This window comes from Carcharodon carcharias, chromosome 3 (genome assembly GCF_017639515.1).
Source record: "Carcharodon carcharias isolate sCarCar2 chromosome 3, sCarCar2.pri, whole genome shotgun sequence".
Classification (NCBI taxonomy): domain Eukaryota; kingdom Metazoa; phylum Chordata; class Chondrichthyes; order Lamniformes; family Lamnidae; genus Carcharodon; species Carcharodon carcharias.
In genome coordinates, this window is record NC_054469.1 from 214,232,656 (window position 1) to 214,255,914 (window position 23,259).

The following is a 23,259-nucleotide window of genomic DNA, read 5'->3' on the forward strand; positions in this document are numbered from 1 at the left end:
CTCCTGATGGCAGTCTAGGTTGGAGCCAGCATTGGATGCAGGCTAAGAGGCCATCCCTCTCTGTCTGGGTGTAGCAACAGCCCTACCTGGAGAGGTGCTCCCCAACGCCACCACCCCTCTACCCCCAAACCTACCCACAGTGGTCCCAGAAGGAAAAACAGTATAAGCTGGGAAGTAAGAACACTGGTCCGAACTGTTTTTCCTTCTGGGGTGGTTTGGCTGAAAAAGCTATTTTATAATTTAAACTTTAAAGAAGTTGGAGAGAAGATGGCCCCATTTCTCTCTCACCCACCTGCATGTCCTCTGCTGCTCTCATGCCTCTGATGGGCTCTCAAAGCTGGAGGGCCAGAGGACAGGGAGCCCACCCTCTGGCCATTAACGAGTGACTGTTTTCCACACAGTGTGGGCTTTCTGACGTCCATTTGAGCCTGATGAGGGGGTTCAGAAACCCACAGGGAAAATCCTGCCCATTTAACTCTTGTTTCTCTCTCTCCACCGATGCTGCTTGGCCTTCTGGGTATTTCCAGCATTTTCTGCTTTTATTTCAGATCTCCAGCATCTGCAGTAATTTGCTTTTGGAATCCTCTCAACCCTGGCTGTACTGTTGTTAAATGAACTGCAGCTTTTTCATTTAATGATTATCCTTTAAATGATAGAGTGCCCAAGACTGTCACAATACTCCAGCTGCAACCTGGGGTCCTGTACAACCTGAGATCCTGTACAAGTTTTACTCTAGATACAAAATCAAGGGCCAGAATTTTATGGCTCCATTGCGGTGGGGGTGGGGACGTGAAATGCCTAAACCTAAACTCCATTACAGTCACCAGGACCGTAAAATCCCGCAGGTGTAAAATTCCGCCCAACTTGTCTCTCCACAGCATGGTGTGCTTGTGCTGACACCTTACACGAATATCCCTTTGCTCTTCATTGAGAGTATTATCATTTGAGGTGTTTTTCTCTACTCTTAATTCATATGTTTTTACAGTGAGCTCTATCTGTCCACTCTGCAAGCTTAACCATGTTCTCCTGCAGTCTGTCACAATTTGACATGTATGCCAGCTCAAGGTCATCAGCAAATTTCAACATTAACCCCAGGTCCAAATCAGGAGCAGAATTAGCTATTATAACTGGAAATCTGCTCAGTATATTCTGGAGTAAAATACCTTTTTTAATCATCAAGTCTGACGTAAGGTTATGAATTTTTAAATTGTCTTCTTTGTTCTATACTCACCCGCAGACCCCTACACTATCTATACTTTGTTCTATACTCATCCGCAGACCCCTACACTATCTATACTTTGTTCTATACTCACCCGCAGACCCCTACACTATCTATGCCAGTGCAATGTTCCAGCTTCCTATTCCACCCCTGCCAGTGACACCCAGTTGCAACACACCATCAGCCTACAGAAGGTGACTGTGAAAGTGGGGCTTCTGATTGTTGCAGAGATTTGCAACAGGTTTTGTCAAACGTAAAACGTGTTCAAAATGTGATTTTGTTGGTGAAGCTGAGAATGGACAGAGGAAGCAACCTTTCCAGGGCTGAAACGTAAAAAGATTTCCTCAGCCTAGATATGGCAAAGGTTTAAAAATATAAAAGCAAAAAACTGCGGATGCTGGAAATCCAAAACAAAAACAGAAACAGAAATACCTGGAAAAACTCAGCAGGTCTGGCAGCATCGGTGGAGGAGCGCAGTTGACGTTTCAAGTCCTCATGACCCTTCAAAAGAACTAAGTAAAAATAGGAAAGGAGTGAAATGTAAGCTGGTTTAAGGGGGGGTGGGGAGGTTGCTGTTGGGACAAGCAGCCAGTGATAGGTGGAGATAACCAAAAGAAGTCACAGACAAAAGGACAAAGAGGTGTTGAAGGTGGTGATATTATCTAAAGGAATGTGCTAATTAAGAGTGGAAAGCAGGACAGATAAGGTACAGATAGCTCCAGTGTGGGTGGGGGAATACTAAAAGTGCTAAAAGGTAGAGATAAACAATGGGTGGAAATACATTTAAAATAATGGAAATAGGTGGGAAAAGAAAAATCTATATAAATTATTGGAAAAGACAAAAAGGAGAGGGAAGAATTGGAAAGGGGGTGGGGATGGAGGAGACAGTTCAAGATCTAAAATTGTTGAACTCAATACTTAGTCCGGAAGGCTGTAACGTGCCTAGTCGGAAGATGAGGTGCTGTTCCTCCAGCCTTCCGGACTGATTATTGAGTTAAACAACTTTAGATCTTGAACTCTCTCCTCCATCCCCAACCCCTTTCCGTTTCTTCCCCCTCCTTTTTGTTTTTTCCAATAATTTATATAGATTTTTCTTTTCCCACCTATTTCCATTATTTTTAAATGTATTTCCACCCACTGTTTATCTCTACCTTTTAGCACTTTTAGTATTTCCCCCACCCCCCCCAGAGCTATCTGTATCTTATCTGTCCTGCTTCCCACTCTTAATTAGCACATTCCTTTAGATAATATCACCACCTTCAACACCTCTTTGTCCTTTTGTCTGTGACTTCTTTTGGTTATCTCCACCTATCACTGGCTGCTTGTCCCAACAACCCCCTCCCCACCCCCCGTTAAACCAGCTTATATTTCACTCCTTTCCTATTTTTAATTAGTTCTGTTGAAGGTCATGAGGACTCGAAACGTCAACTGTGCTCTCCTCTGTCGATGCTGCCAGACCTGCTGAGTTTTTCCAGGTATTTCTGTTTCTGTTTTTGTTATGGCAAAGGTTTAATCAGTTCAAGGAACCCGAGGGCTTTGTGCGCATTACTGCAGGTTGTACCTGGCCATGGTCTAAACCTCCCTGGAGTAATGGGGTGGAACTGATCCTTGGATGTGAGGGCACTAACTTAACATGGGAAAACTAAAGGGCCATTAAACTGGGGCACTATTTGGACATGGATCTGGGATGGGGCTACAATGGATTTGGGGTCAATCATTGACCATGGATGTAGGGGCACCAATTAGCCATTAAACTGGGGGCACTAACTGGACATGGATCTGGGATGGGGCTACAATGGATTTGGGGTTGTTGTGGTCACTTTGACAAACGGACCACAGGAGTCTCAGGTACAGATTTCGATTGTTTATTTGAGCAATTGCAAGGAGAGCACCATCTCAATGCAGCTTGAGACAATACTCTGCTAAACTACAAGTGTTCACCATATTTATACATTATTGGTCATGTACAAGAACATTCTCCAGATTCCGATCTCATCAGCGTATAGGTTTACATTAAACAGGCATCTCTCTGGTAACAAAGGTACAAAGGTACAGGCATCATCTGTCCCTACCTTCACCCCGGCGGAGACCTTCCCTCCTATCTCCACTAGGACCATCTGTTCTTTCCTTATCTGCTATAAACACACCCAATCTTGGTTGTTGTTCAACCTAAGGTTGACTCCTAAGACACCCAAACTATCATATTTGCATTCCTCTCTGTTCGGCCTGGCCTTGCTGATAATCACAGGCCCTGATGGTGTGCAAGGTTCAGTTTCCTCTCTGTCTAGCCTGGCCTTTAACTGTTAACTGTTCATGTACTTGCAGGCACTGGCTGTTTGGATATTTTAAGTAGTCCATTCCCTTTCAATAAATTCTTACTGTACCCCAATATTCCCCTCTAACAGTCCCCCCATTTGGCCCTTGGCCTAGCCCAATGTAGCCAACTACAGTGATACTGTCCGCACCCCATCCTCCCCCTTTCTGTACCGCCACTCATTGATACTGGCCAGATATCCAGCTTTGGCATGTAAAGGGTACGGTTCAGACCATCTGTATCATCTGGTCCTTTACTTTGAACCTCTGACTTACCAAATTCCTTCTCCACCTACTAAAACTCCCTTAGCGCCACCTTCTTTGTGACTTCTGGGTGCGATAAATCAAGTATGTTAGATATATAATCAATATCAGCTGAAGTATGACTAGGGCATGGGAGATAATCCGAATCCAGGGGCGTATCTGTACGTTCGAGCCCCAATTCCATAGATCCTCCCACCATGTGGAAGAATCTATTTGTTCGATATCCTCTTTTAAGGCTCTAACCTGTTGTTGCAGCGTACAGTAAGTTCTGTATACCTGCTGAGCCTGTCCCCGAATCACGGTGAGGTGCTCTGGTAATAAGGGAATTTCGTAGGAGAACTGGTTCAGATAATGTGTCAGGTTATCCTTAAGGCTTTCCATAACCTGAATAGTAGTCATTCCTCTCTTGTATATTTCAACCAGTTCCACCTTCCCCACCCTTGCTGGCACCTGTGGGTGTAGGCACACTGAATGATTATGGATGGGGCATATCCGGTTACTCCCCTACTGGATTCTTTCCTGCCACATGGTGATACAATATCTCCCATTCCCTGAATATGCAACATGGGTCGGTTCTTTTGCAGCCCATATAGTTTCCATTGTACAGTTTGTTGCTGCTTTAAATCGGCACTTAGCTTAATCTGTCTCATATGTTAGGTGTGCACACTACTGCGATGGCCTTTATCCTACACTCTTCTAATGTGGTGCTAACTATATTCCCTTCCAAGTCCACTGCATATGGTGGAATATCGTAGTACTTAATATAGTAATCCCCTCGTATAACCCAATATTTTTTACTCTATATAATGTCCTGCTGGGTGTTGACATAGGTATGACAGGTATTACTAATACAATGCCTATTAGTATATGTTCACTATACATTCAGCATTCATTCTATATACGCGTGTTAAACCTCTGAGCTGGCAACCAGTCAAGTCATGATCCTTATGTCGTGAAAGATTCAATAACTGCTCATTAGTTACCCATAAAGGAACTACCCCTTCATTAATCTGTCTTAAATTCTCTCGGGCTTGTTCTAGTGCCCAAGATCCATAGGTGCCGCAAACATCATTTCTGCTTGCTTCATCTGAAATATTTTTCCCTGTTTCGATTAGTTTGTTGATGGTCCTTGCGTGACTTTCGAGCACAGTAGCCAGGCTTTGGATTAACCATGTCACGTCCTGGACTGTATTTAATTGGGTGTTATGAATTCCCTGTCCCCGCTCTTAAATCTCCTTAAGCGTAAAGCTCAGGGTACAAACCTTCTGTCTACAGTTGCTAGGTCGATGGAATTAACTATTGATGTTCCTGTCTTGAATATCATGACAGCGTCGTTTATCAGACTGTGCTTAGCTTAGTTCCCCCTCTGGGCCTGATCGCATCCTGCCGTTAAGCTGGGCCACTTCAGCCATCAACTACCTCGTCAGAGCCGTATAAAGTGCTTGGGTGTGGGTTGGGCACCACTGGGGCAGGGTGACACTGGATATATTCAAGACTCTGGGTACCAGCTCATAGTGTACATCATCATATAGAACTTTATTTTGATTGATCAATACGAGACCATTTGTCGGCCCTGGATGCATGGCCGGACAAGGTGGGTCAGGTGGCGAGGGGGTAGTCATGGAAGATGGCTGGGTAGTGGTACTCTCCTTTGGACGGACCTCCCACATCTATCTTTTATCACTGTTTCCACAAGTCGGTATAATGTTATCATTTGGGCTACAAATGCTCCATTTAGAATCCCCAACATGAGAATGAGTAATGGTCTTGTACATTGTTAAACACGCTACATAAACATGGCTCCCTGACCCATAGTCAAAGTCAAACTGCTCTTCCCAATCCTTATGCTTAAAACACACAGTAGTTAGATTTGGGAATTTAACATAAGTGCCAATTTTTGCATGCAGCCCCCACCAACCTCTCACCAGATCGTGCCCGATGTGAAGCAAACCCTTACTACAATCCAAGAGCACTTGTTCTCCTACTGTTACATTTATCATTCCCCGTGGCGTGTCACATTCGGCGCTGTCTGTGCTGTACCAAAGTTCCTACTGTGGTGTGGGACGAGCAGTGATGATCCCTGACCTTGTTGCCCGTACTGATACGCCCATGACCAGGATTGTAGATCTGTGGAGACATTAACATCGGCTCCCGTTCTCTGGGTTACTGCTTGTTCAATTGTCATGTATCTTTAACTGTGTTTAATGCCTCCATTTACTTCCCATTCTCATATCTACAAGTGCGCATGTATCACCTGTCATAATTACCTCGTATGGTTCATGCCTGTTCGCTCCGGGCTCACCTTGACCATCACCTTATTCCCCACTTGGGTTTGGGGGGTGGGGGGGGGGCGGTGGGGGTCCATTTGTTGCTCTTTGGATTTGCCTGTTTCCATATCCTTAATCACCTATTGGTCTCGGACTTCCTTCCTTAACTCATGCAATTGCTTACTTATTTCCCTCATATAGTCTCGCATCCTTCCTTTTAGTAGTCCTACAAATCCCACTCCTACTATAATTCCCTCAGATTACTGCATTGCTCTCCTTGTTATTATTTCAATGGGGTGAACCCGGCGGTCCTGCTTGGGGTAGCCCTAGAGCATTGGGCTGTTCCTTGTCTCTTGAATTGCTTTTGTGATTGATATTTTTTTTAAAGTTCAGTTCATCCTTTCCACCATCCCAGAGCTCTGTTGCCGGTAGGGAATGTGGAATTTCTGTTTATATTTAAATTTATACATTTCTTTAATGACTCTTCCTGTGAAATGAGTTCCCTGATCTCAATCCATCTGGAGAGGCACCCTCCACTCCTTCCAATCTACTGTCTCCTGCTGCTGTCCCATGTCAGACCTCAATTCCTTAAACTGCCGACACAACTCTACAATGCACCTTCTTATCCTATCTTTCAATGGCTCAGTATCTGTTGAAGGGTCATGAGGACTCGAAACATCAACTCTTTTCTTCTCTGCCAGACCTGCTGAGTTTTTCCAGGTAATTCTGTTTTAGTTTTGGATTTCCAGCATCCGCAGTTTTTTGTTTTTATCTTCAGTTCCAGTGACGGTTCTCCTTGGGAGCCGCTTAACTCTGTCTGTCATCATAATGTTAATCCTGTGGCTTTTTGTAGCTCACAGGCACATTCATACAATCAGTAATGCATCTATTTAGCCTTTTCCCAGCTTTCCCTTTACCTGTATCCAGGTAAATTGTTGTTAAGTATTATTTCTCCTTACATTTCAATTCCTGAACTACAGGTTCCACATAGTTTTACCTCTAAGTTTTTTTTCCCTGACCATGACCATCCTAAGATTCTCTTGATGTCAGTTTCTCTATTGTCTTGATCGCTTATAATGATTCCTTGCTCTTTAGGCCGTATTAACTATCCCATGTCAATGAGGATCTCTCTAGATCCTTGCTTATCTCCCCCTGTGCATTTCCAATGTCTCAGTTGATGGCCAAATTATCAAATTCACTTCCCTTAAAAAAATTTGTACATTGTGTCCTCTTTCCCTAATTCTTTCTCCTATTTGCCTCATAACATTTTACACATGCAACAGCTACCATCTTTTCATGTTCAGGTTGCCTGCAGAGACTTTAAAATAAATAAAATATTCTCATAACAGTTTTAAAATCAGAAATCAGGCATTGACATGTTCCTTATCATCTTCTCAAACAACATTTTATTGTCTCAAAAGTAACCCACTAAATTGTGTCTGACCTGTTTCTTTTAGAATTATCCCAGATTCATTAACTCGGCCAAAAATTGGATTTCTGCCAAACTTTGTCAAGGTCTTGAGCTTAGCTTCATATTTTGGGAACAGACTTACAAATACAAAAGCTTGCATCATTTGAATCAGTGCCAATTGTGGTCAAACCTTTTAAAATGAAAATTCCCTTTTAAGAAATTATCAGGAACCAAACCTCAAATTTTAAACTTTGTAAGAACTGTAATTTACACTATCAAAATTAAAATAACCTCTTTCTTATGTGTATTGAGTTGTATCCAAGTTATAATTTCCGTATGTTTATCGACACATTCTTTATCTTAGATAGCATCCCAGTGTAAAGTAATCTTCTAAACAAGTTGCAAAAAAATGTTTTGGATTGGGGGAGAGTGGATTTTAGTAAAATAAGGCAGGATCTGGCCAAGGTAGACTGGGAACAGTTACTTGTGGGGAGATCCACAGAGGAACAGTGGGAGGTGTTCAAAAAGGAAATGGGGAGGGTACAGGCTCAACATGTTCCCTCTAGGGTGATAGGAAAGAATAACAAGCCCAAAGAACCATGGATGACCAGAGATATTCAGGTTACGATGAGAAGGAAAAAAGAGGCTTTTAGCAGGTACAAGGGAAGCAAATCAGCGGAGGCATTAGTGGAGTACAGAAAGTGCAGGGTGGAGCTTAAGGAAGCAATTAGGAGAGCAAAGAGGGGATATGAGAACGCTCTGGCTGGTAAAAGTAGGGAAAATCCCAAGATATTCTATAAGTATATCAATGGGAAGAGGATAACCAGGGAAAGAGTAGGGCCCGTAAGGGACCAAGGGGGCAATCTATGGGTGGAGCCAGGGGACATCGCTAGAGTGTTGAATGAATACTTCACATCCGTCTTCATCCAAGAGAATGAGGATGAAGGTATCGAACTCAGGGAGAGAGACTGCAATGTTCTTTAGCAAATTGATATAGGGAGTGACAAGATATTGGAGGTGTTGGCAGGCTTAAAAGTGGAAAATCTCCAGGTCCAGATGATTTGTGTCCCAGACTGCTGAGGGAGGCAAGGGAGGAGATCACAGGGGCTCTGATCTGAATTTTTAATTCCTCTCTGACCACAGGGGAGGTGCCAGAGAACTGGAGAACAGCTAATGTGGTTCCGCTATTTAAGAAGGGCTGTAGAGATAAGCCAGGGAACTACAGGCCAGTGAATCTCACGTCAGTGGTAGGGAAACTATTGGAGAAAGTTCTGAAGGAGAGTATCTATCTCCACTTGGAGAGGCAAGGTTTGATCAGGGATAGTCAGCATGGCTTTGTCAGAGGGAGGTCATGCCTAACAAATTTGATTGAATTTTTTGAGGAGGTGACCAGGTGTGTAGATGAGGGTAGTGCAGTTGATGTAGTTTATATGGATTTCAGCAAACCCTTTAACAAGGTCCTACATGGGAGACTTATAAAGAAGGCAAAGGCACATGGGATACAGGGTAATTTGATAAGGCGGATTCAAAATTGGCTTAGTTGTAGGAGGCAGAGGGTGATGACAGAAGGATGCTTTAGTGACTGGAAGCCAGTGTCCAGTGGCGTACCACAGGGATCTGTGCTCTGTCCCCTATCATTTGTCATTTATATAAACAACATAGATGCCTATGTGGGGGTTAGGTTTAATAAGTTTGCGGATGACACAAAGATTGGCTGGGTAGTTAACAGTGAGGTTGAGTGTCTTGAGCTACAGGAAGATATAGACGGGATGGTCAAATGGGCAGATAATTGGCAGATGGAATTTAACCCTGAAAAGTGTGAGGTGATACACTTTGGAAGGAGTAATTTGACAAGGTAGTATTCAATGAATGGCATGGCACTAGGAAGTTCTGAGGAACAAAGGGACCTTGGCGTGTGTGTCCATAGATCTCTGAAGGCAGAGGAGCATGTTAGCAGGGTGGTGAAAAAGGCATATGGGACACTTGCCTTTATCAATCAAGGCATGGATTACAAAAGTAGGGAAGTCATGTTGGAGTTGTATAGAACCTTGGTGAGGCCACAGCTGGAGTACTGTGTGCAGTTCTGGTCGCCACATTATAGGAAGGATGTGATTGCACTGGAGGGGGTGCAGAGGAGATTCACCAGGATGTTGCCTGGGATGAAACATTTAAGTTATGAAGAGAGGTTGGATAGACTTGGGTTGTTTTTGTTGGAGCAGAGAAGACTGAGGAGCGACCTGATCGAGGTGTACAAGAATATGAGGGGCATGGACCGGGTGGATAGGGAGCAGCTGTTCCCCTTAGTTGAAGGGTCAGTCACAAGGGGGCATAAGTTCAAGGTGAGGGCCAGGAGTTTTAGGGGGGATGTGAGGGAAAACTTTTTTACCCAGAGGGTGGTGATGGTCTGGAATGCACTGCTTGGGAGGGTAGTGGAGGCCGGTTGCCTCACATCCTTTAAAAAGTACCTGGATGAGCACTTGGCACGTCATAATATTCAAGGCTATGGTCCAAGTGCTGGTAAATTAGATTAGACAGGTAGGTCAGGTGTTTCTCACGTGTCAGTGTAGATTCGATGGGCTGAAGGGCCTCTTCTGCACTGTGATTCTGTGATAAACTACACTGCACTTTAAACTTCAAGCCCTGCCCCAACTTCAAATAACTGTGCTGTTGGGATGCAGATTTCCTTTCATCTCTTCAAAAGAAACCCCTTTTTATCCATTGGAACCACCTAGACTGTGTGTTTATGGCCTTTTGATTTTCCTAGAATCCCTTGAACTTCAGTTAATTTTTCCCCTCAGAATTTTAGAATACTAACTTGTATGAGTTAATGCAACTTGTATGTATCAATCCCAATCAGCTGAGAAGCTGGTGATGCTAGTCTGCAAGGTACAAAGGTTGGTTCATCTAACCCTGTTTATAGCTTTATGATACCTTCAAATTGTGATTTTTTTTGCCAGAAATCTCAACTCAAACCTTATACTCAAAACTTTTGAATGTTTGAGTATACTTTTCCTTTAATCTAACATGGGGCTTTCAACCCTAAACTGCTGAACTACACACACAAACGACAATTAAGGAAGAAAACACATTAAAGCTCACATACAAATGCTTCCTTGCACACAAACAAACATATATTTAGGGGTATGTATTTATATTCCTGTAGCCTTAACTTAACAACTTATAATTCTTATATTCCACATGAAACTTCAAATAGCAGTGGGGGAAATAAAGGGATCTTGAAGGCTCCACCTATAGGGACCTTCAAACTGATGAAAGCTCACATTTCCCCTGCTGCTGCCTGTCAGTGCTTATTAACTCCCCTAGGGGTACCCCCCTTTTCTCTCTTTCTCTCTCTCTCTTTCTCTCTCTTCAGCACAAGCAGCTCTTGTAACTTAGATCAATTCATTTTTTTAAGTTACAGAAAATTCAGTAGCGGTCCTTTCGGGTCCCAATCATCCTTCCACATTTTCGGAATAATCTCGTCATCCTGCAATGGATGCGGTTGTCCTGAAAACTGTACATACGTCTCCCACTTTCGCTCTGCATAGTCCATTACGGACTCACCCTTCTTCTGTACTATGGATGTTATACACCCCCAATTTGTCTCTCGCTCCCCCAAGGCTTCCTTACCTGCCTCCTCAAAGTCCCTGTGCAGGGCTGTTGCCTTCTCCCGATCTGGGACATCCCCAGGTTTCGCCCAGTCTCCACTTCTAAACTGCAGGGGTAATCTTCCCCAGATATCCCCTGAGTATTTAGCCTTCACCAGTATGTGGGTATCAAGGGGGTGCATTGCATGGAAATCTTGCATTTCCCGCAGTTTGGTCCAAAAGTCTGGGTTGTCATGCCAAGTTTTAAGTCTTAGCAGTTCTTTAAGCAAAACCTGCTTCTCCCGGGCCTAACGGTACGTGCTTGACCTTCTCTGTAACCCTCTCAATCTCCTCATGCTCTCCCCATTCCTCAGCCCCCTTTCTCCCTTCGGCTTTCAATTCGCCTTTCCTGACTTTACTTTTCCTAACAGTCACTGTCATAGGGACCATGGGATTCAACAGGCGCAGTGGGGGCAGTTGGTTCGTATGAGGGCAGTTTTGTCCCAACTCCATCATAGGTTTCTCCTTCGGAGCTCTCCTCCTCTTGATCAGTATCACTACGAGCTGCCGCCACTGTTCTGATGTGTCCTGGATCTGACTTTGTCTCTCTCTCTCTCTCTCTAATCGACTGGAGCTTAGTATTAATCCGTCTGCACAACTGCAGGTACAAGGTAATAATAACCATCACCCCTTTCTTTTCCTTATCCTTTTTCTGCTCTATCCACCACTGTTTTTGTTCTCCGGGGGCTCCCTGTGGATTCTACCCACCCCTTCTGCATTCTTGTGATTAGTCTTGACTGTTGTTCTGCTATGAACCTCGTAATGGAGTCCGTGGTTCCCCAGTTGAGTTCCATAGCACTGTTCTGTTTCACCGACGGCACTCTGTTCTTATTCCCATCTATCTCTGCATGGTACGTTCGCACGGACCTAATAACTTAGTTACTTGCGGTATGTGTGATTTCACTTATTTCTCTGGTGTCTGGCCTTCTTGCGCGGCTTCGTTTATGGTTATATTTCAAACCGTAAACTGCCAGCACAGTTCCGCCTCGTATCTCTGGTAATGGTCCGGCCCTCCCTGCGCGGCTTTGGCACCGCTAGCCCACCTCCGCGGCTCCCCCTCTTACCCCGGCGCCTCCTATCTCCTGTCCTGAGTCGTCTTCCTGATCCTTTGATACTCGACCGGACTGTTCTCGGGTAGGCTTACTGCACTAACTATGGGTGGTAAATGAAATATACTCACCCACTTTGCAGAGCTGTCCCAAGGATCGATATGAGTATCCTGCCAACTACACCAAACTGTTGTGGTCACTTTGACAAACAGACCACAGGAGTCTCAGGTAAAGGTTTTGATTGTTTATTCGAGCAATTGCAAGGAAAGCATCATCTTAATACAGCTTGAGACAGTACTCTGCTAAACTACAAATGTTCACCATATTTTTGCATTATTGGTCACGTACAAGAACATTCTCCAGATTCCGATCTCGTCAGCATATAGGTTTACTTTATACAGTCATCGCTCTGGTAATAAAGGTACAAAGGTACAGGCATCATCTGTCCCTACCTTCACCCCGGCGGAGACCTTCCCTCCTATCTCCACTAGGACCATCTGTTCTTTCCTTATCTGCTATAAACACACCCAATTTTGGTTGTTGTTCAACCTAAGGCTGACTCCTAAGACACCCAAACTATCATATTCCTCTCTGTTCGGCCTGGCCTTGCTGATAATCACAGCATTGGGGTGTGCAAGGTTCAGGTTCCTCTCTGTCCAGCCTGGCCTTTAATTGTTAACTGTTCATGTACTTGCAGGCACTGGCTGCTTGGATATTTTAAGTAGTCCATTCCCTTTCAATAAGTTCTTACTGTACCCCTTTATTCCCCTCTAACAGGATCAATCATTGACCATGGATATAGGGGCACCAATTGGCCATAAAACTGGGGGCACGAACTGGACACGGATCTGGGGACTGGGGGAACTAAATTTTTCACTCATGAGATGTCAGCATTGCTGGCAAGATCAGTATTTGTTTGCCCATCCCTAATTGCCCTTCATGCAGATGGTGGTGAGCTGTTGCTTTGAACAGCTAAACTCTGTCTGGTGTAGGTACATCCGGAGTGCTGTTAGGGAGGGAGTTCAAGAATTTTGACCCAGCGATAGTGGAGGAACGGTGATTATATTTTCAAGTCAGTGTGGTATGCAATTCGGCGGGGATCTTGGAGGTGTGATTTTCTTTTTAAAAAAGTGAGGAAAAAATGTCAGGTAATAGGACAGAGCATGAGCCTTGGTAAACAAGACTGATAAACGCAAGATTGCGAAAGAAAAACTGAACTGAAAAAATACGCGGACGAAGAGAGAAGTCACAGTGTAACCTGATGTGTCTGCCGCCCTTGTCCATCTAGGTGGTAGGAGTTGCGGGTTTGGAAGATGTTGTCAGTGGAGGCTTGGTGAGTTGTTGCAGTGCATCTTGCACATGGCATACACTGTGGCCACCGTGTGCTGGCGGTGGAGGGAGCGAATGTTTAAAGTGGTGCTGGAATGCCGATCAAAGGGGACTGGTTGACCGTTGTTTGAAGGTGTGCTAAAGGACCATGGGCTGAGGGGGGTGGGTGCTAATCTTTGATCCCCAGGCTCCAAGAAAGTGAAAGAAAGGGACTGACATTTATCCAGCAAATTTCATGTACACATTCGCAAAGTGTTTCCCAGCCGTTGAATTATTTTGGGGAGTCACTGTTCTGTAGTCCTAAGCAATGGCAGTTCTCCATCACTTTTCTAAAAAAACACTGTTTCTCAGGGAACAGGTTACACTGTTATTTTCCTCTTTGTCCCCATGTTTTATTCAGCTCGGTATTTCATTTGTGACCTCTTGTTTACCAATTCTTGTTTACCAGAGCTCGTACTGTATTTTGTTTCTTCGGTCTCCCACTTTCTGTAAAAAGGAAAGACCCGTCTTTCACATCATTTTTCAAAGGGGTGTTCCCTACTCTTCCACTGAAAGGACTTGCATAGAATCTTCCCAGCTTGAAAGATTTTATGAGGTTGGTATCAAAAGTGGGTCCCGACCCTGCAGGTGATTCTTAGCCAATTATGAGGCTGCCTCTGAGAGTGACGTCCAGTTAAGGGCTGCGGAAGGTATAGGCACCCAGCTCGGCCAATGAGAGGGCACCAAGTGGCAAGTTAATTAGCACTGATTGGCGAGCTGTTGGTGCCTGGTCGGTAGCGGCTTCCATTGTTCACCCACCTCTGGTAAGATTGGCCAGGGCAGGAATGCTTCAGGTGGGCCAGCCCCTCATATTATTTTCAAAATTAGCCCCCCCCCCCAGCCTCTGCTTGCAACCAAAGGCGCCTCCTTGTGGCTGGGAAGATTCCGCCCCTTGTCTCTCCTTTTAAAAAAAAATCATTCTCCAGTAGGAAGCAACATTGATAAAACCACATTTATTTCTATCCCTAAACGCCGTTAGAAGTTAGTAGATGGGCTTTTTTCTTTATTACTATATCTAGATCGAGGGCGTTAAGAACCAAGCACCTAATATGGGACAGGAATCTAATGTAGGTCAGATTGGGCAGTACAGATAAATTCCTTACCCTGTATGACACTAATGAATCAGTTGACATTTTACATCCATCCTGTAGCTTTCCAGTGCTCACGGGCAGGTTACCAGATTTATTGAATGCAGATTTGCAGCTTGTTTGATAGAGTTGGTAAAGATCATTTAGCTACCTGTCAGAATTACAGACATTAATGTTCTGAGCCAGTTTGCACAGAGCTTCAGGGAAGGCAGGCACTCACAGCATTTTTAAAGTTTTTTTTTCAGTTGCCTCTGCTGTTATGCTTCATAACTCTGTATGGAAGTTGAAGGATAAATTAATCCCCAAAGGTAGAATCTGCCTCATTCTTTCAAAACACATCTGACCAAAGTCTTGGGAGGGCTGGTGAGGGTGAGACTGGAGGTGGCCGGGCCTGGTATTTCCTCCTGCGCTGGCCGGCATGCTGGCTGGTGGCAAGGTTCCACCCCGGACAGGTGGGGTTGGGAGCGGAATGAGTATGTTGTAAGTAGTAGGTCACCAATGAAGAGGCCCATTAAAGCCCCTTTCCCGTGCCGTCTGGAAGTTTTCCACTTGGCAGGCTGGATGGCTGAAGCGCGGCCAGTGAGAAGAGCTGTCCTCCTGGGGGGGTTTGTGGCGGGGGGGGGGGGGGGGGGGGGGGGGGGGGGGGGGGGGGGGGGGGGGGGGGTTGGGGGGGGTGGTGGGTGGTGGGTAGCTCTCCAGAGGTCATTTAAACCCTTACCTCCTGCAGCTGCTACACTGCAACAGCCACAGCTGCAGTCGCAGGCCCCCCTGCAGAGGGACTCCACCATGGCAGCTTTAGCCTCTTTCTGTTTTGATATTTTTAAAAGATGCGCAGAGGATGCCTCGAGACAGAGGAATCCTCCCCCCCACCCCTTGTGCTACATACACTGGCAGCTCCCACCTCAAACGGTGAGACTGCTGAAGTGTCATTGCTGGAGGGCCTCCTATTGGCCCACCGGCCTCGGGAGCCTACCTGCTGTTTTAATTGATGACGAGTGTGCCCTCTGCCCATTTATTGACCTGCACTGAATAATTACTTTGTAATTAATATTGTGGAGCTAAATGATCTTTATCAACTCTATCAAACAAGCTGCAAATCTGCATTCAATAAATCTGGTAACCTGCCCGTGAGCACTGGAAAGCTACAGGATGGATGTAAAATGTCAACTGGTTCATTAGTGTCCTACAGGGTAAGGAATTTATCTGTACTGCGCAATCTGACCTACATTTGACTCCTGTCCCATATTAGGTGCTTGGTTCTTAAAGCCCTCGATCTAGATGTAGTAATAAAGAAAAAAGCCCATCTACTAACTTTTACTTCAGACGTGGAGCATGGTTGGGACCCAGAAGTTCTCCCACCATTGGGTTCCCTACCCCAGATGGAAAATCCAGCCTCCTTGACTTCAGTTTTGATCTGATAATAACGAGCAGTGAAATTTATTGTGTTTTTTTGAGATGAAAAATTGTTTTTGTAATTTAAATACTCTGCATTTTATATTAAGGTTTTGTGCAGCACACATTTAACATGTACATTAGAAACAGACTGGACTGTTCTTAGATGTTTCTCTAGACTCGAGGAATCCTATCATGCGTTTCAGTATTTCCTGTTGTTGATCATAGGGTACAAGTTAAGAGTTTTCATTCATTGAATGATGTTCACCTTACACACACCATCGGGAACATCTTTCCATCAGCTAGGGAAAAATACCTGGGAGCTTCCCCTCCCATATTGGACTTCAACAGAGAAAGAACGGGAATGTTGTTTAAGAGCAGTGCCTGACAAAGTGAGATCCAGTGGTGGGAGTTGGGGTGGGAATTAGCTGCTGGGAAAATATGAACATTTACAAGAACACTGCCTTGGAATCTTTTCTCTCGTGAATTGGAGAACGTTTCTAATGATTTGTGGATGGTCAGCATCATTCGTTAAATGAAGAGGCTTGACTTACATCCAATAATCTTCCCACAGCAAATGATGAAGACATCCTTAAAGTTTCAATGTTGTTTCTGTTCTGTACTTATTTTTCCACTTTCTTTTTGGTAATTTGCTTCTTCGGCTATGCAATCAACCTTATTTTGTATTTATTCATGGGGTGTGAGTATTGGTAGCAAGGCCAGCATTTGTTGCCCATCCCTAATTGCCCTTGAGAAGGTGGTGGTGAGCTGCCACCTTGAACCGCTGCAGTCCATGTGGTGTCGGTAAACCCACAGCATTGTTAGAGAGTGAGTTCCAGGATTTTGTCCCAGCTACAGTGATGGAACAGCGGTCAGGATGGTGAGTGACTGGGTGGGGAACTTGCAGATGATGTTGTTCCCAAGGACAGCAGGTGCCTGTGTGGGGCGGGAAAGATTGCATTATTCTCGCACCACTTCAGAGTGTGTCCTCGCATAGAAGTGACCTACTCAGTTATTTCTCGATGGTGGTGGGTCTATTGTAATAGCAATTGTACTTGGAATATATATTTGACTTGCTATGGTGGTAAAAATCTCAATGTTTTTCTCTATTCTTCATTAGTACAAAAAGGTACCTGCTGGTCCAGTACTGCCTGCAACCCCCAAATTCGCATATGGGTTAATACAAGTTAAAAAGGTAAGATAAGATTACACCTCAGCTTGTAGATGGTTTAATTTGTAGCCATGATATTGTGCATTTAAACAAAAACATTGTCAGAAGGTGACAGTCAATTGGTGAAAGGTACAGACCACGCCTGGTGGGATATTAAGGTCCTGCCGAACTGAATGGAGATTTGAATGGCTTGCAGCACCTGCCGGCGGGGGGTGGAGAAGGGGCGGGGGGGGGAGGAGGGGTGGGGGGGCAGGGGAGAGGGAGAGAGGTGGTGGGGGGAGAAGGGTGGGGGGATGGGGGGAGAGGCTGCGGCAGGGCCATAAAACCCTGGCCACAGTCTTGGTTCTCTGGGTCAAAAGTTGTGAGCGCAGGGCCATGCTGTGCTGTTAGAGGTGCCAGCTGTTGGATGTGATTCCAGAACATTCTTCAGGACCAGGGGCTGCCAAAAGGGTGAGCACAAAGCCCATCACCCAGCTTTGCCTAGGCTTTCTCGTAAAGTGGCAAAATTGACCCTCCAACTCTCTTTTCCTTTTCATAGAACAATTGCTACCTCACAGAATTGCAACAACACAAAAGGAGGCCATTCGGCCCATCTTGTCTGCACCGGGTCCTCAAATGAGCAATTCACCTAGTGTCATTCCCCTGCCTTCTCCCTTTCTCCCTGTAACCCTACACATTCTCCCTTTTCAGATAATAACCCAATTCCCTTTTGAATTCTTCAATTGAACCTGTCTCCACCACACTCTCAGGCAGTGCCTTCCATACCTTAACCACTAACTGCGTAAAAAAGTTTCTTCTCATATCACTTTTGCCTCTTTTACTAATTACATTAAATTTGTTCCCTCTCGTTCTCAAGCCTTTCACAAGTGGGAACAATTTTTCCCTATCTACTCTGTCCAGACCCCTCATTACTTTGAAAACCCCTATCAAATCTCTTCCCAACCTCCTTTTCTGAAAGGAAAACAGTCCGAGCTTCTCCAATATGTCTTCATAACTGAAGTTCCCCAACCCTGGAACCATTTTCATGAATCTTTTCTGCACCCTCTTTAATGCCTTCACATCCTTCCTGAAGTGCAGCACGCAGAACTGGATGCAATACTGTAGCTGAGGCCAAACTAGTGACTTACACAAGGTCAACATTACCTCCTTGCTCTTGTACTCTATGCTTCTACTAGTAAAGCCTCGGACACTGTTTGCTTCATTAACCTCGCTCTCAACCTCTGCCAGCTTCAATGACTTCTGCTCCTGTGCACCCAGGTCCCTCTGCTTCTGCACCCCCTGGAAAGTAGCACCTTTATTTTATGCTGTCTCTCCTACCAGAAGTCCTTCTGCCCAAAATGAATCACCTCACGCTTCTCTGCATTGGACTTCATCTGCCACCCACCCACCCATTTCATCAACCTATCTATGTCCCTTTGAAGGGGCATTATCCTCCTCACAGTTCACAACACTGTAGGATGACTTACCACTTTTTGTGAAGTTTTCTGCTTATGAAATGCTTTTGATCTTTTGCAAATTTTCTTCTTAATTGCCTCTTTGTATTTTGTTTCTGTTTTGCTACTGTTTGAATATTAAGAACTGTGTTCCTAAAACCAGTGTTTGACTGTATGAAGACTGTGCTCATTGACTGGGAATATGTTACAGTTGCAGAGTGTTGCAGGATTGGTTAACCTGCTGTCGTTCTCTGGCCCAGTCAAGTCTGTTTACCCACTGACGTTTGTGGAGATGAAGCAGGTGAGACTTTTAATATTTTTCGGTGGTGGGACATGTAGAATTAAACATGAACATTTCATCCGTTTACTTTTTTCATCAGGTCAGAAGAATTTTCAAATTTAAGAGCAACAGTCATTACTTAGGGCCACGAGACCATGTGGCATTATTTTGTGTTTATTTAAAACAAACACCTATATCCTAAAGTTCGCAAAGCTGCAGAATCGCAAATTGCTTAGGTTTTTAGTTTCATCCAAATTCATTTTTTTATTCTTACATGGGATGTGGGCATCATTGGCTAGCCCAGCATTTATTGCCCAACTCTAATTGTCCTTGAGAAGGTGGTGGTGAGCTGCCTTCTTGAACCGCTGCAGTCCACATGGTGTAGGTACACCCACAGTGCTGCTAGGGAGGGTGTTCTAGGATTTTGATCCAACGACAGTGAAGGAATGAGGAACGGCCATAATCTTTCAGTCTTCCCTAGACTAGGGAGATTTCCGAGGACCGGAGGATTACAAACATTACACCCTTGATCAAAAAAGGTTGTGAGGATAAGCCCAGCAATTACAGACCAGTCAGTTTAAATTCAGTGGTGGGTAAGATTCTAGAAACAATTATTTGGGATAGAATTAGTAGTCACGTGGAAAAATATGGGTAGATGAGGAAGAGGCAGCATGGATTTTGAAAAGGGAAATCGTGTTTAACTAACTTGCTGGAATTTTTTGAAGAGGTGACAGGAAAGGTCGTGGGGGCAATGCTGTTGATGTGGTGTACATGGACTTTCAAGATGCATTTGATGAAGTGCCACACAAAATTCTATGAAGCCAAGATAGTGAGTGGCTTGGAGGGGGAACTCGCAGATGGTGGTGCTCCCATGAATCTGCTGACCTTGTCCTTTCAGGTGGTAGAGGTCACGGTTTGGAAAGTGCTGTCGAAGCAACCTTGGTGAGTTTTCTAGATTAGCAGAAGAGAAAATGTGTTGATAACAATTTCTCTATTATGGAGGAACCTTTGTTATTCCCACTATCTGCGTTTCATTTGTGCTACAACTGGGATGTAGGAGACCAGTGGGAGTTGCAGTTTAAGGGCTGCATTTTACTTGCCCCACCAGACGTGTTTTCAGCGGGAGTAGGGAGGGCACATAAAATAGGATGGGTGCCCATCCCACTACGTTCCCGCCTACCCTAGAGCTCATCCCCATAATACCCGGGGTCAGGCAGATAGGCCCCCATTCTATTTACAATCTGCCTGACAGTGGCTAGTCACCTCATCAAAGATCGACTTCCTCTGGTGTGTGTATTATATGCTGCCTAGAATGGAAAGCTCTACAACCTCAGTTGCCTCTGTGGCAAGACTCAAATTGACCACCATAGACATGCATTATCGATGGTTTGTGGATGAAGTGGTGCTATTGCCCATTCTGCTCCAGATTTTCAAGCCAATCTCTTAATTCTGCAGACAAAAAACTCAGCCTGTCTTCCGGAATGTTGCCAAAACAAAACTCATATCAACTCTCATAAAAACAAAAAAACTGCGGATGCTGGAAATCCAAAACAAATACAGAATTACCTGGAAAAACTCAGCAGGTCTGGCAGCATCGGCGGAGAAGAAAAGAGTTGACGTTTCGAGTCCTCATGACCCTTCGCTCAAGTTCTGTCGAAGGGTCATGAGGACTCGAAACGTCAACTCTTTTCTTCTCCGCCGATGCTGCCAGACCTGCTGAGTTTTTCCAGGTAATCATATCAACTCTCACCTGGTCAGCTAAAAATATTCCATCTTTCATATATGGCGAAGGAGAGACGCTGGAATATGCTGAGCACTCTCCATACCTTGGCAGCCATTTCTCTCAGAAGTCATCATTGATGAGGTGATCCAACACTGGCTACCTTGCAATCCACTGACCTGCTCACTCCGATGATATTTGTCTTACCACTTTGGCCATCAGAACAGAAATAGGCTATTCAACCCCTCCAACCTGTCTTGAGCATGGCTGATGTATATCTTATCTCCATCAGCTCACCTTGGTTCCCTAACTCTTAGTACCTTGGACGAACAAAAAATATCTATCAATCTCAAGCTTTGTCATTTTCATTTGACTTTGTGTCAGCAGCTTTTTTGAGACTCTGTCAATTGAACATTTCAGCTTTTAGAGATACAGTGTTCCAAATTTCCATTGCCCTTTATGTGAAGAAGTGATTTCTGGTGTCACCTCTGAACATCTTAGCTCCAATATTACAGTGTATTCTCCTTGTTCTGGATCCTCCCACCAGAGGAAATCGTTGCTCTCTCTCACCTGCTCTCTCTCAACCCTCACTAATCCTTTAACCTTCCTAAACAGCTCAGATAGATCACCCTTTAATCTTTTGTATTCAAGGAAATAGAAGCTTTGTGTCATATGATCCAAGGCTTGCTACCAATCGAATGCAAATATCAGCTATATTTAGGTAGCACCCCCCCCCACTGAAATGACAAACTTATTCTGATTATTTCAAAATCCATAGAAGTATTTCAACTGAAGATTTCATGAAAATCTGTATTATTTCATTAAATCATAGAAAATTTACAACATTGAAGGAGGTCATTTGGCCTATTGTGTCCTTGCTGGTCAATGAAGGTCTCCCCCAGCCTAACCCACCTTCCTGCACTAGGTCCATTTCCCTGTATATCCCAGCTTTTCAAGTAGATATCCACGTACTATGCTAGTCTTGGTGCAGAAATCTACAAGCACTTGATATTTAATTTCCAGCCCACATTAAAGGGATGTGGCCACTTAAACATAAGCGACTGCAAAAGGGGTTATTTTTCAGCCTGTTCGGTGTCTGGATGGGTCGAGGGAAGTGATTGGCAAAATGAGGAAATAGTGGAGTAAATTCTGTTTGGCTGTTGGAGTGGAGGAATGGTTACATGAGGTGGGTGTTAGAATGTTTGCTCTGTTTGGTTTTCCAGGGTTTTGTCCCGAGAAGACAGCTGTGCAGATATGCCTGACAGGATAAAGTGGTCAATGCTAAGTTCCAATAGCTGCTTGATAATAAAAACAGAGACCAAGCCTTGGCTTCTCCAGAGTTTTATTCTGATCGCATAGAACTCTACAAATACTTTGTCTCATCTGTTTTCCTTTTAGATACACCAAGCGAAATACTTAGCTTGTTAACTTACAATTACCCACTTGAATGTTCCTCGACAGTTAACTGTTTCCTTCTTTAATAGCCAATATCAGACCATGCACACTACCTATAGGACCTGGGAACCGATGAAAAGATACTAAAGGAAGCTCTGAAGGAAAGAGCCCCCTCATCACCCCCACCCACCAATAATAACATTTAGCCAGTTGGATCCCAAAGTATGCATACTACATATTATGTCAAACCCAGAATCACAGAATCGATATGTCGCAGAAGGAGGCCATTCAGCCCATCATGCCTGCGCTGACTCTCTGAATGAGCAATTCCCTGAGTGCCATTTCTCCCCTTTCTTCCTGTAATCCTGCACATTCTTCCTTTTCAGATAACAATCTAATTCCCTTTTGAAAGCCTCGATCGCAATTCCAGGCAGTCCGGGGGGGAAGTGGCACTAAGGGAATTGCTCATTCAGAGAGTCAGTGCAGACATGATGGGCTGAATGGCCTCCTTCTGCGACATATCGATTCTGTGATTCTGGGGTTGACATAACGTGTAGTATGCACACTTTGGGATTCAACTGGCTAAATATTATTACTGGAACCATTGTCATAAATCTTCTGCATAGATAATAACAGCTGGCTGTGCAAACCCTCAGAGCCTTCAGCTCTCCCTTGTTGCTTGCCATCATGCCCATACACCAACCAGCAAGGTACATAATCCGACTGCAATTTAAAAACTCTTGGCACATGCCCAAGATCATTGTAACCAGTGTCTCTGAAGACTGTTTCCTGACCAGTGGCAGCAGACCCATGTGGAATGTTGGAGTAGTTCAGGTGACTAGGATCTGGTGGGCACCCACTTCCCGTGGCAGTGCAGGTGATTGTAGCGCTCAACCTTTCCCGCCTCATTCCAGGGATTGTGTGAATACATATGTCGGATCTCTCAAGCCAGAGGCCCATCGCTGCATCAAGCAGGTGATGGCTGCCATGTTCCACACAGCCAGTCAGGCTGAGGGGACGATTGGATTCGGGGCCATTGCTGGATTCTCTCAGGTTCAGGGGGGTCATTTTTGACTGCGCACATGTAGCCATCAAGGCTCCTGCAGGGCAGCCAGGAGTCTTCGTGAAGAGGAAAGAGATCCACTTGTTAAATGTTAAATTAGCCTGTGACTACTGCAGAAGGATTCTGCTGGTAGATGGATCATGGATGATGAGGTATGCATTAAAGACATGGCTCCTTAC

The 23,259-nt window shown here is 44.6% G+C and overlaps 1 protein-coding gene across 3 annotated transcripts in view; it reads left to right on the forward strand.

Moving 5' to 3' along the window:
- glb1 (galactosidase, beta 1) overlaps positions 1-23,259 on the forward strand; it is a 163,091-nt gene that overhangs the window by 35,657 nt on the left and 104,175 nt on the right. For all 3 annotated transcript variants that reach the window (XM_041183434.1, XM_041183431.1, XM_041183432.1), the window contains 2 exons: positions 17,139-17,213; positions 18,834-18,923. In XM_041183434.1, the coding sequence (XP_041039368.1) occupies positions 17,139-17,213; positions 18,834-18,923 (165 nt within the window). The remainder of the gene's footprint in view (positions 1-17,138; positions 17,214-18,833; positions 18,924-23,259) is intronic.